The sequence below is a fragment of the Lepidochelys olivacea genome (assembly GCF_965140295.1).
Source record: "Lepidochelys olivacea isolate rLepOli2 genome assembly, chromosome: 2".
NCBI lineage: Eukaryota > Metazoa > Chordata > Testudines > Cheloniidae > Lepidochelys > Lepidochelys olivacea.
Genome location: NC_140412.1, coordinates 218,361,030 through 218,375,004, shown reverse-complemented (window position 1 = coordinate 218,375,004; position 13,975 = coordinate 218,361,030). Strand labels below are relative to the sequence as shown.

General features: G+C 39.6%; 1 protein-coding gene across 2 annotated transcripts in view; it reads right to left on the bottom strand.

The window, feature by feature from the left end:
- The window catches only part of THSD7A (thrombospondin type 1 domain containing 7A), a 534,141-nt gene that overhangs the window by 169,307 nt on the left and 350,859 nt on the right, over window positions 1–13,975 (bottom strand). For both annotated transcript variants that reach the window (XM_084619828.1, XM_084619829.1), the window contains 3 exons: window positions 9,038–9,286; window positions 6,777–6,958; window positions 1,935–2,003 (listed from right to left, as the gene is read on the bottom strand). In XM_084619828.1, coding sequence (XP_084475954.1) covers window positions 1,935–2,003; window positions 6,777–6,958; window positions 9,038–9,286 — 500 coding nt within the window. The remainder of the gene's footprint in view (window positions 1–1,934; window positions 2,004–6,776; window positions 6,959–9,037; window positions 9,287–13,975) is intronic.

Sequence of the window (13,975 nt, the reverse complement as noted above, 5' to 3'; positions counted from 1 at the left end):
GGGAGATTAAACAAAAACCCCAAACAAAAACACACACACAAAAACACCATCATTCTCTGCTGAACTAGGAACCTCTCTCTCACTGTGTTCTAAAAATCTAGAACTTCCCCTTTCTCCTAAAGTGGGATAAAAATCAAGAAAACTCAAAGTGCTTTTCTGTGCCCACTTATGGGCTGCTAACTCAGTGTCTCTAGTCCCAAAGAATATTACCTACTAGCAAGTGCCTGGAAAATAATTAACTATTACCCCAGGAACCCTCTACTGAGCTCTATACTGGGTAGACAAGTCACTGGAGAACTTCATACAGTAAGGTAGAAGCCTATGAGCAGGAGGACTGTAGAGTAGCTAACATTTTAAAAATTATCACCACAAAAGCACAGACTCACCTCTCTTGGTAAAGAGTGGGCTAAATTCACCAAGGATGTGCACCAGCTCCTCCTCTGGCAGAGAATCCCAGCTGACCAGTGTGGCCCCAAAGTGGCCATCATGCGGTCACAGCCAGAGTGATGCTGGGGATGAGGTAATTCATTGCATTCTCTGGGCCGCTTCTGCCAACAGGGCCAGAGTGTCACAGGAAGAGCGTCTGTACATCCATGCCCCAGCAAGAGCTCACCATTTTTTCAGGACACTAGTTGCTCTACTTTCACAAAAGCAGAACAAATGAGCATTTTAAAAAAGCTACACTAACAAAATAGACGAAGGATAACATCACGAGTTTCCTTCCCAGTTTTGTGTAATGTATGTGGTAAAGTTTATTGCCAAACTGTAAAGCCTACTACTTCAGACTCTGCTCCTGCAAACACTTAGGGCTTGTCCTCATTGCCAGGGAGATCGACGCTGCTGCAATCGATGCAGCAGGTGTCGATTTAGCGGGTCTAGTGAAAATCCACTAAATTGACGGCAGAGTCCTCTCAGAGAAGGTAAGTCAACCGAAGATCATCTCCCATTGATGCAGTGCAGTGACGACACTGGGGTAAGTCGACCTAAGCTACGTCGACTCCAGCTACATTATTCACATAGCTGGAGTAGCTTAATTTAGGTTGGCTTACCCCAGTGTACCCCTTACACACCTATGTATGTCTATGAATGTAAGTAGTCCCTTTCAGTTCAATGGTTAGGTACACAGTTATATCAATTTTGCAGATGGGTAAAGAGAGGCAAGGAGAAGTTGAGTGATTTGCCTAACGTACATAGAAAATGAGTGACAGAACAACAGAACCTAGTAATCCTTAATTTCCCCGTTCCCTGTCCTAACTGCTACACATGATACTCCTGCTCAAACGTAAACTTGTCATTTCTGAACTGAAGATAGAAAATTTCTGAACTTGACTTATAGGGATGTATCAACCCCAAAAGGCTAGAAGTTTTGGTTTTGATAAACATCCAAAGTTCAAATTCTTATCTTAAATTATACAAATATCCTGAATCAGCCAAACAGATCTGGAAATAGGGCTGCCAACCCTCCAAGATTGTTCTGGAGTCTCCAGGAATTAAAGATGAATCTTTAATTGAAGGTTATGTCATGCAATGAAAGCTCCAGGAATACGTCCAACCAAAACTCACAATCCTAGCTGGAAATAGCAAAGGAAAGTGGAAATTTTGGAAGACCAAAGAAATTCCCAGCACTTTAGGGCCAGGATGGGGAACAGAAGTGAAAGATATTTATCAGAACTTTTAAAAAAATGGATAAAGGTTTGGGTTGAGTCTGTGCTACCAATTTGTATTTCAGGTCTGGTACTTGATGTATAAGTATTTTGCCCTCATTTCTTTTATTATCTTGAACCTTATAAGTGAGAGCTCACAGGTTCAGTAACAGAAACTGTTTTAGAGAGAAATATACTTTTTTATATATAGCCAACATAGTTCTCCAAGGGGACAGAGCCTCCTGGCACACTTTTGATTGAAATGTCAGGTAGAAGGCCTTAATTACCTACCTGTTATTTCAAAAGTGATTGATAGAAGTGGTGCAGCACTAGACTTCGACGTGCTCTGTGACTGACTTTCTGAAATAACAGGGAAACACCACTATGAGTACGTGAGAATGGAAGTTTTCAAAACAGCCTTACTGAGATAGCATTAGCTGTTTATGAACACAGAGCTACATTGTAAGAAGGGGTTTCCCACTGCAAGGGTTGGTGGGATTTTCCACCTCCAGTTCTTGAATCATTGCCTGGTTTTAATCACACTGTTTAATCACGCCAAATTGCTGTTTCTAAGGGTGCACAGAAGCTGCTTTAAAAAACAAAACAAAAACACAACACTTTTTAATCTGTCTCCAAAAATGGAAACGTCCCCAGAGCTTTTTAAACTAAAACTCACTTCACCCCTAGTTTGAGCTCTTGAAAAAAGTGTTCTCATGTTTATGCATCCAAAGACTAGTTACATTTTAAACAGCCTTATGGGGTCTATAGAGATTACCTCCTGATGGGCTCTGCATATTCCTGTCACATTCTGATAAGGACAGATTTCACACCAGCCTGAGACAGCAAGACTTCACAGTCAACCAAAATCCTGATCATCATTCTGAACAGTAAGCTGTTGCTGAATTTATTGTTGCCTCTCTTTAGCTGAGAGTTTGTCACTCTTTACTTCTAAGGCAGGGGCACCTAAACTTGGTCCCAGAGGAAATTTGCCAAGAGCCCTGGAGCTGCAACTAATTGGTATTAAATGAAGCAGACTGAAGACACCCTCCCTCATAAATACGCAGGTGCAACCGATAGAGCACAGAAGTCTCAGCAAACAATGCTCCATCATAATACAAGCAGATGTATTAAAATGGATGCTGGGAATGGTAGTCTCCACAAACTGCAGTGCCCACATTAAAGATGCCCCCCACTAGAGAACTCTGTAGGCTGCAAGGTGGCCACCTCTATTCTAAATGCTTAACTATGCATGCCCAAGTCAAGGATGTCCCTTTTCCTGGAGTGTGTGGCTGTATTTCTTTGTGGCAATGTAAATTTGTACCATAGAGCTGCATAATGTATAAAAATAAATGTATTCAGAATTGTGGGCTAAATGCACTTAGTATAATATACTGTCTTGAAGGATTTCTAAATTATCAATGGATAAATCGTTCCTTTCAAGTTACTTTTTGCTGCTGGGGAATAATGTATGTTAATGTAAATTACTCACTGAGGTTTTGTTCTTCAAAAATGCATATAATAATATAGTTGAACTCATTAGAAAACTATTTTATGTTAACTATATAGAGCTAGGTGCTTATAAGACCCCAATCACCACATCAACCATTCAACTCATTAACACTACACCTGTTAAGCATGGAATTTTTATTATTCACATTCCACAGATGGAAAAGGAGTACTTGTGGCACCTTAGAGACTAACCAATTTATTTGAGCATAGTCTCTAAGGTGCCAGAAGTACTCCTTTTCTTTTTGCGAATACAGACTAACACGGCTGTTACTCTGAATTCCGCAGATGGAAACTTTTTCCAAGATCACATATGAAGTCTGTGGCAAAACTAGGAATTGAACCCAAATCTCTCAAGTCCATTCCAAACACCTTAACCACAAGATCATCCTCCCGCTTTCATGGTGTCACTTGAATTGATATGTGGACAGAGTTGGCATTGGGCTTTGTTGCAAGGATAGGTTCCTGGGTTAGCGTTTCTGTTGTATGGTGTGTGATTGCTGGTGAGTATTTGCTTCAGGTTGTGGGGCTGTCTGTAAGCAAGAACAGGTCTGTCTCCCAAGTGACACCATCATAGGACCTAATCACATCAGCCATGCCAGCAGGGGCTCGTTCACCTGCACATCTACCAATGTGATATATGCCATCATGTGCCAGCAACGCCCCTCTGCCATGTACATTGGCCAAACCGGACAGTCTCTATGCAAAAGAATAAATGTACATAAACCTGACATCAGGAATCATAACATTCAAAAACCAGTTGGAGAACACTTCAACTTCTCTAATCGCTCAGTGACAGACTTAAAGGTGGCAATTTTGCAACAGAAAAGCTTCAAAAACAGATTCCAAGGAGAATCTGCTGAACTTGAATTAATATGCAAATCTTGGGAGACAGGCCAGTCCTTGCCTACAGACAGCCCCGCAACCTGAAGCAAATACTCACCAACAACCACATACCACACAACAGAACCACTAACCCAGGAACTTATCCTTGCAACAAAGCCCGTTGCCAATTGTGCCCACATATCTATTCAGGGGACACCATCACAGGGCCTAATAACATCAGCCACACTATCAGAGGCTCGTTCACCTGCACATCCACCAAAATGATATATGCCATCATGTGCCAGCAATGCCCCTCTGCCATTTACATTGGTCAAACTGGACAGTCTCTACGTAAAAGAATAAATGGACACAAATCAGATGTCAAGAATTATAACATTCATAAACCAGTCGGAGAACACTTCAATCTCTCTGGTCACGCAATCACAGACATGAAGGTCGCTATCTTAAAACAAAAAAACTTCAAATCCAGACTCCAGCGAGAAACTGCTGAATTGGAATTCATTTGCAAATTGGATACTATTAATTTAGGCTTAAATAGAGACTGGGAGTGGCTAAGTCATTATGCAAGATAGCCTATTTCCCCTTGTTTTTTCCTACCCCCCCCCCCAGATGTTCTGGTTTAACTTGGATTTAAACTTGGAGAGTGGTCAGTTTGGATGAGCTATTACCAGCAGGAGAGTGAGTTTGTGTGTGTATGGGGGTGGGGGGTGTGTGAGAAAACCTGGATTTGTGCTGGAAATGGCCCACCTTGATTATCATGCACGTTGTAGGGAGAGTGGTCACTTTGGATGAGCTATTACCAGCAGGATAGTGAGTTTGTGGTTTTTGGGACGGGGGTGAGAGAACCTGGATTTGTGCAGGAAATGGCCCAACTTGATTATCATGCACATTGTGTAAAGAGTTGTCACTTTGGATGGGCTATCACCAGCAGGAGAGTGAATTTGTGTGGGGGGGTGGAGGGTGAGAAAACCTGGATTTGTGCTGGAAATGGCCCAACCTGATGATCACTTTAGATAAGCTATTACGAGCAGGACAGTGGGGTGGGAGGAGGTATTGTTTCATATTCTCTGTGTGTATATAAAGTCTGCTGCAGTTTCCACGGTATGCATCTGATGAAGTGAGCTGTAGCTCACGAAAGCTCATGCTCAAATAAATTGGTTAGTCTCTAAGGTGCCACAAGTACTCCTTTTCTTTTTGCGAATACAGACTAACACGGCTGTTACTCTGAAACCTATGCAAACTAGATACCATTAACTTAGGTTTGAACAGAGATTGGGAATGGCTCAGTCATTACAAAAAGGTAGCCTGTTTCCTCTTGTTTTTTCCTACCCCCCCCCCCAGATGTTCTGGTTTAACTTGGATTTTAACCTGAAGAGTGGTCAGTTTGGATGAGCTATTACCAGCAGGAGAGTGAGTTTGTGTGTGTATGGGGGTGGGGGGGATGTGAGAACCTGGATTTATGCAGGAAATAGCCCAGCTTGATTGTCATGCACATTGTGTAAAGAGTTGTCACTTTGGATGGGCTATCACCAGCAGGAGAGTGAATTTGTGTCGGGGGGTGGAGGGTGAGAAAACCTGGATTTGTGCTGGAAATCACTTTAGATAAGCTATTACCAGCAGGACAGTGGGGTGGGAATAGGTATTGTTTCATATTCTCTGTGTATATATAAAGCCTGCTGCAGTTTCCACGATATGCATCTGAGGAAGTGAGCTGTAGCTCACGAAAGCTTATGCTCTAATAAATTGGTTAGTCTCTAAGGTGCCACAAGTCCTCCTTTTCTTTTTGCGAATACAGACTAACACGGCTGTTACTCTGAAATCAGTCATTACACTAATTGAATCTATTTCCCCATGTTAAGTATCCTCACACCTTCATGTCAACTGTCCAAAATGGGTCATCTTGATTATCACTTCAAAAGTTTTTTTCCCCCTGCTGATAATAGCTCCTCTTAATTAATTAGTCTCTGACAGTTGGTATGGGTACTTCCACCTTTTCATGTTCTCTCTATGTATAAATATCTTCTTACTATATGTTCCATTCTATGCAACCAATGAAGTGGGTGGTAGCCCACAAAAGTTTATGCTCAAATAAATTTGTTAGTCTCTAAGGTGTCACAAGTACTCCTGTTCTTTTAGTTTGCAGAGATTCTCTTCATATAAACCTTTTTTTTCCCCCCTTTTTCAATTTTGGGAGTACAAATCCACACAAGCATCAAGTTGAGTTACAGTTTTACACAAAAACAAGAACTCTACCTGAAAGTCAGCCAAAACCATCACATTTTGTCTGGTTTCAAGTAAAAACCAAGTTTATTGCTCTTTTTGAACCTGTAAAGTCACTTCACATATATATTTCCATGGTGACTTTACACATGCATTTACTTTTTTCTCTTTCTAGGTGTAACCTATACAAGCACAGAGAGGTTAAAATGACTTGCACAAGGTCACAGAAAATCTCTGGCAGAACCAGGACTAGAACCCACAGTTTCTGACTCCCAGTCTTGTATGTTTCTTACCACAAAACCATCCTACAGTTAAGGAAGCCTTCAGGAAGTCTTATGAAAAAACAGTTCAGAGTAAGATACGGACATTTGCAGGATAAAGAATGAACCCATCCCTCCTGGAATTAAATATTTCCATTTAAATTAGATTTTAAAAAATAGATCACAGTAACCTATAATAAAATAAGACACATGTGACAGAAGACAACGGAGGTCAAAAAGCTCCGGCATGCTGAAGTGTTCAGTTTTCACACTAATTCAATTGCAAGTGAATGAAATTTACCTTCTTTTTCCTTGAGGGTATTTAAATAGGAGAGGAGATTTTCATTAGCTTGCACACAGTACACCTCACGGGTTTGAATTCCACCTCCACACAGAGCTGTCTGATTCCCTCGTCTTTTGTCCTGTTGGCTAAGTAAAGGGTCAACACGACATTCTGTCCACTCTGTGGTTCTCCAGCCATATCTGAATCAAAGTAATTGCAAATTGGGTGAATTAATTCTTTAAAACATGTAAAGCCACACAAGGTAATATTTGATTATACAAGGCAAAGTGCCCTAATATTTCTGACTCATTATCTAGAAGGATTGGCTCCCCAAAAATCTTTATTTTACAGGTATGCATGAGATTTGATATTCTACACTGATGGAACTATTTTCCTCATTATTTCATTTTTGAAAAGGTTACATTTAGGAAGATCTTTATTTAATTTTAACCAGTGGAATTTATTATTTTACTGCAAGAAAGAATAATAATGTTGCATGGAAAGAAATTGAGTTTTATGCTCAGATCTGCCAATCCCCAGATTTGTGACTCTTAGCACTTGTTTAGAACTAGACAGCTAGAATAAAGCAACATAAAACAAAAATCAGAGAAATGTGCACACTGAGAAACATAAGCCCCGAAAGAATAAAAAAGGAAAAGCCTCCAATTTACCTTTGATAAGAAGCATGAATGGTCCTCCTGCATACCAAGGCAAAACTATAATTGTACTTTTTTTCCCCCCAAAAAATTATTTCAGTGAGTTCTTTTTTCACCATCAAGAGTAAGATGGCTTCTCTGCGGTGCTCAAGCCTCCCTGCTGAGTACTGACGAATGAAGAGAAGCTGTGAGCTTTCTCATCAGCGAGTGCATAAGAAAGAAGGTCTGTGACTCCAACTTAAAACCCCAGTCAGACTTATGAATTGAAAGAAATGTCACAGGATTCTCTGCCCAACAAGTACTTTAAGAAGATATGAAGGGTATCATTTCCTGATGCTGCTGAAGATGGAGAATGATGATATTTCTCCTCTTCAAGGAAAATTATGTTCCATAGTCAAAATGCACAGATGCAAAATGGCATAACATCAAATGCTATTTCCCCAACAGCTCTTCTCAGGCAGATAAAGAAAAAGCACAGTTGTGACTATTAATATTAATCTCAGTTAGATGCTAATGATGAAAGCAATCTCCTGAATCTAAAGTACTTGCTTGCTGTCAAACTTCCTACACTCTAAACATAACTAAATTTATTTATTACCACTTTTAGCCTCTTCCCCTTTTAGAGCTCAGTCTTGCCTTCTTTAATCAGCCTAAACTCCCAATGAAGTCAGATAGGAGTTTGGCTACTCAAGGAATACATACCAGCTTCTTACTGTGTAAGTCACTTGGTATGTGATTGTGTGCCCTGTACTTCAAACAATAATGGATTCTAGAAGGAAGGATCTGTGGGGAAAATAACCACTGAATCAATAAATTGGTTTTACTATGTCCTTAAAGCTGGTTCAAAGCAGTGCACATAAGTGTACCAGTGTGTATACACATGTTCACATTTACAAAGTCAGCATTTACAAAGTCAAGTGAGATATTTCTCTATATTTAGAGTAGGAAGTAACTTCAGTACAACTGCAACTAAATGCAAATGTTAGCTTTAGTGGGATCGCTGAATATGCACACATATCAACCAAACCCTAGTATTTTCTTTTAAATTTATTTGTACTGTCAATCAAATCATTTTCAATGTCTTGCACTCTCCCACTGGAAGTACAGTATTCATTCTGATGGGGTGGGGTACACATTAACAGTTTGGATCAGTTTGGAGGAGCTATTACCAGCAGGAGAGTGAGTTTGTGTGTGTATGGGGGTGGGGAGGATGTGAGAAAACCTGGATTTGTGCAGGAAATAGCCCAACTTGATTATCATGCACATTGTGTAAAGAGTTGTCACTTTGGATGGGCTATCACCAGCAGGAGAGTGAATTTGTGTGGGGGGGTGGAGGGTGAGAAAACCTGGATTTGTGCTGGAAATGGCCCACCTGATGATCACTTTAGATAAGCTATTACCAGCAGGACAGTGGGGTGGGAGGAGGTATTGTTTCATATTCTCTGTGTATATATAAAGTCTGCTGCAGTTTCCACAGTATGCATCCGATGAAGTGAGCTGTAGCTCATGAAAGCTTATGCTCAAATAAATTGGTTAGTCTCTAAGGTGCCACAAGTCCTCCTTTTCTTTTTGCGAATACAGACTAACACGGCTGTTACTCTGAAACCTGTCATTAACACTTACGTAACACACGGCGCCACACCATCTCCTTGAGAGCTACATTGCTCTGTTTCTTCTAGTTCTGGGCATTCACTTTCACTGCCAATAGGAAACTGCTTAATGGTCCGTGTTCTTGTACGATTTCCTTTAGGGGATGTCATATCAAAACATGTTTTGGAACAGGGGCTCCACTCAGACCACTCCGACACCTGGCACTCCTTAGTGATCACACAGGACTGGAAGGTAATTGGCAACTTGTCTTGTTGGCAAAAGCTGTAAAAGAGCAGCAAGTTTTTAAATACCTGTGTTTACAAGCAGTTATGAATCCCTATACGAATATGCTATTCCCTGAACTGAACAATGAACACACTTAGGAAGCACTTATTTCTGCTGAGAACTGCGGATTATTTTGAAGACATGTTAGGCCACATCTTGTAAGTCCTCATTCACACAAAGCTTCCTCTGACTTTAATTGTCTAAATAAGAATTGGGTGAGTAAGATTTTGTGGATATGGCCAGTCAAATACCGTACAGCACAATGCTTTTTAGGGAGAGAAAAAGCAATAATGTTTTAAAGAAATACTGGGGTCAAATGTTAAATATAAATTTTTACCTACCTGTCTTCACTGTATGATAATAAAATAAATGAAAACAAATCACAGTTTCCATTACTTTTTTTGTTTTGTTTTTAGTTCCACATTGGTTTGTTTGGCATTTTTGAAAAAAGGAATGATCAGCATCAGAGGTGCTCACAATGTGAAAATGGCTGGTCAGACAGTGCTGGCTCCTCCTCAGTGGCAGCTGATCAATTACTTTAAAAGACAGCTACAAATACATTAAATACTTTCCATGTAAGCAATTGATATAGTTGCCACAGAGACATAACATAATCTGTAGGAGTCTGAAGGGAGTTGTTGTGGCTGTATCAAGATATAGCCCACACTATGAAATGGAGCATAAATGTGGCCTTCAATTCCCTTTTCCTAAGGCAATCTATCTGCTTCAACTCTGTCTGAGGTTGGCTTCACTCACAATGTTATATAGACTTTCAGGGAGACTTATGTTCCTAAGTGCCTACATAACTTTGGAAAGGGGACTTCTGTTCTTTTGAAAAAAATTATTCTACAGAGAAAAGTTAACCCGTTTGCTTTATAGTTTGATTCACAATAAGAAAAAAAAAATCAACAGCAAAACTCAAGTAAAACAGCATCTTGACTAGACTGGTCATAATACCAATTCTTTAATCATAGTTATAATAATTCATATTCATCATACTTGTTCTAATATAGGCTACTCAGTTTTGATTTAACTGTAACCAGTCAGGAAAAGATCTACAGTGACGTGTAGATAGTTCAGTGTAAACTCTGCTCAGTGTATAGCAACAGTAAAAAAAGCAAACAAATGTTTTGATGTATTTAGAATGGTATAGAAAATAATACTGAAAATATTATAATGTCATTACACAAATCAATGGCATACCTTTCCCAGGAATACTATATTCATTGCTGGTTATTTTATTTAACACAAGATATAGCAGAAACAGAAGGGGGTCTCAACTGAGGCCAAGATCTTAGCATGATTTTAAAAAGGATTCAACATTTATGATGGCTATGTTAGGAATGAACACATATTTTATATGAATATGCTTCTGCTTCATCATAAAAGACAACTACTAACTTATGGGGGAATATGAAAAACTTCCCTTGGGGAAAAATTATTCTATACTAGACCATTATGAGATTTTTTGCACATTCCTTTGACGTATCAGGCACTGAACTATATAGACCACTGGTCAGATTGGGTATGGCAATTTCTATGTTCCTAACAGCAGGTACATATGTATTGATTCTGCATGGAAACACTTTTTAATGACTGTGAACAAGAGCCATATTCCATGTGGATTCTTATATGTACAGTGTTTGTGGATCCTTCTGGATGAAAGGTGCTAGACTACCATTCCCCTCCCGAGTTCCCTACGGATATTAATGGCACTTTTCTAGCAAATAATATTCGAGTGGAAAGTATGCATAAAGAGCAGACAAACAAATATACTCTTCAGCCATGTTTGATCCTAGGGGAATTTAATTAGGGGCCTACCTTGTCATAGTTTCATGCACAGAATTGGTGTTTAACTACACAGCAGCTTTGGTGTGGATCAGAGGCAGATTATCACCTAATAATGTGGGAGAACAAAATATAGACCTAAATCATATGACTAGGATTCAGTGTTGTATCTCCACAAGGGCAAGTAGGACAAAGATGGATTTAAGTTACCTTTTTACCTAATTATTATGGGCTTCTCCAGGAGCTGGTGTAGCCTATAATAATCTGGTGTAGCTGGCGTAGCTTCTGGAGTAGGGTAGAGCAGCCAGAAATTGTTCTACTTTATGAATCCTCTCTTCATTCCACCCACTCAAGCTGCCTATGGGCTGGTCTGCAGTCCAGGACACCCAAGAATCCCCGGAGTAGCATAGGCTATGAATATTCCTCTCCTGTCCCCTTCCCGCCCATGGCACACCCTCTAAACTAGGCTTGCCAGGGGGGGTCTGCATAGTTCTAGTTTCAGTGCTCTATGCAGTACTTGAGGAGGGCAGTTCTGTCCCACCAGGCTTTGGGGCTTTCACAGCACCTGTACACTTCTACAGGAGCCCTACAGGGGCTGTAGCAGAGTCCAGAATCCTACTCCATGAACTTACCATTTCAAGTAGGACACTGGACAGAGTTACAAATGAAAGAGAGAGAACAAAATGTGAGAAAAGTATAAATATATTAAGGGTGAACTGTAAAGCTAAAGTGAAAACTGAGCTGAGCCCAGACATACATCCTGAATGCCTATACTAAGCAGGTAGTTGGGAGCATTTATCAGCAAAGGAGCATTTTTCAGAAGGTATTTCTCTACTTTGTAAAATCATCTGGTATTTCTTAGTTCACCAAAGACCTCCATAGAATGCATCATCCCATGATATCCCTGAAAACAGGTGCTTGTAACACACCAAGTGTCTTACTAAAATCAAGTAAAAAGAAAAGGAGTACCTGTGGCACCTTAGAAACTAAAATTTATTTGAGTATAAGCTTTTGTGAGCTACACTCAAGAAAGCTTATGCTCAAATAAATTTGTTAGTCTCTAAGGTGCCACAAGTACTCCTTTTCTTTTTGCAAATACAGACTAACACGGCTGCTACTCTGAAACCTAGTAGTTTGGTTCATCTTTTGTTCTTCCATATTAATAGGCCAGATCCTGACACTGACTTTCATTCAAAGCTTTCATAATGTTGGAAATTCTGCACATGAGAGCGTGGCAGGAGATGGCCCTTAACTAACTTCCCCTTTGACTACAAGGTGAATGAACAGCAAACTTCATACACATGCAGTTGAATGTTTACAATAATTTTCTCTCTGGGGAAGTGACTGTCCCTTTCTAAACACTTGAGTATTACAATCCTTAGATTTGTCTTCTCCGTTGTTTCACTACATTTGTTATAGCTTGGCACCAGCTGTCAGGTTGAGTGAAATGTTTCCTCTTATGGTGATGCCAACATCAGTATCTGAACTGATTAGCGGAGGAAGCCTAAATATACCCACAATGCATTGGCAGAATAGCCTGAGCCTCTTCTGGGACTTTCAATTGGCTTTGTAGATGAGCACCAACCCTTCCAAAATGTGAACATTTGCTTTACAGAAACAATGTGGGTAAGGTAATATCTTTTACTGGACATATTTTTGTTGGCGAGACAGACAAGTTTTCAAGCTTACACAGAGCTGTTCTTCAGGTCCCTTTTCATCGGGTCACCTGAAAAGAGCTCTGTGTAAGTGTTAAAGCTTAGAAGTTGGTCCAATAAAAGATATTATCTTACCACCTTGTCTCTCTAATATCCCAGGACCAAAATGGCTACAACAACACTGCATACAACATTTGATTAGTTTGTTAACTTGTAATGCATATAACTGACTTTGACGTCTAGCCGAAAAACTGCTCGAAATGTAGCTGTCAAATCCTATATACTTCAAAATGGGACGGAAGAATATTGTGCACTAACCCAATATTTTATTTATATATATATATATGACTACTTTTATATTAAACACATGTTAAAATTAGAGCTGAGAAAACTTCAGAATTTCCATCCCATCTGACGTTTCAACATGTTTTTGTCTCAAACCAGGACAAAAAGTTGCATTTTTGAATTATTTTGTGAAATGGAAATTCTGAAAAATTTCACATTGGAAATGTCAAACATTTTATTTCAACATTTTCAACTGAAACAAAACTTTTTTTGACATTCCCAAAATCAAAATGTTTCATTTTATTTTGTTGAAATGACCCAATACGCACAGTTTCAAGTCATTTCAACATCAAGCCATGTTCTTCCACTTCAGCACATTGCCTCATAGGAGTTGTAGATCAGTAGCCTGATGCCTCAGTTCTTCCCAGTAGGCCAGGCACCATGGGCCAGACAACTCCTCACCACATAGCATATTGCATTGTGGGAAATGTAGTCCCTCAGGGAGCTCAGCAGAACGGACCTCACATGGGGACCTGAACCACAACTCCTATAAGGCAATGCGCTGATAGGGAAATGTAATTTAATGTTTTACTGACCTGATTTAAAGCAATTTTTTTGGTCAATTCAACAAAACAAAATATTCTCATTTGGGTTGAACTGATGTGAAATTAAATATTTCATACACATTTACCTGATGGAAAAACAAATTTTTAGATTTTCCATCAGAAAAAAATTGATTGAGCAGAAACTGGATTTTATCCTGGAAAATCTTTCAGACAGAAAATTGCCAACAGCTCAATTTAAATTTAAGCACTTGTTTTGTATAAAGAACTGAATCCAATGAAGAATCCATTTCCACAAAATTTCATCGAGATCCATTATATTAAACTCTGTTGATAGATCTAAGAGAATGGACATTGTACCCTTGTCCACTTCTAGGAGAAGATCAAACACTATT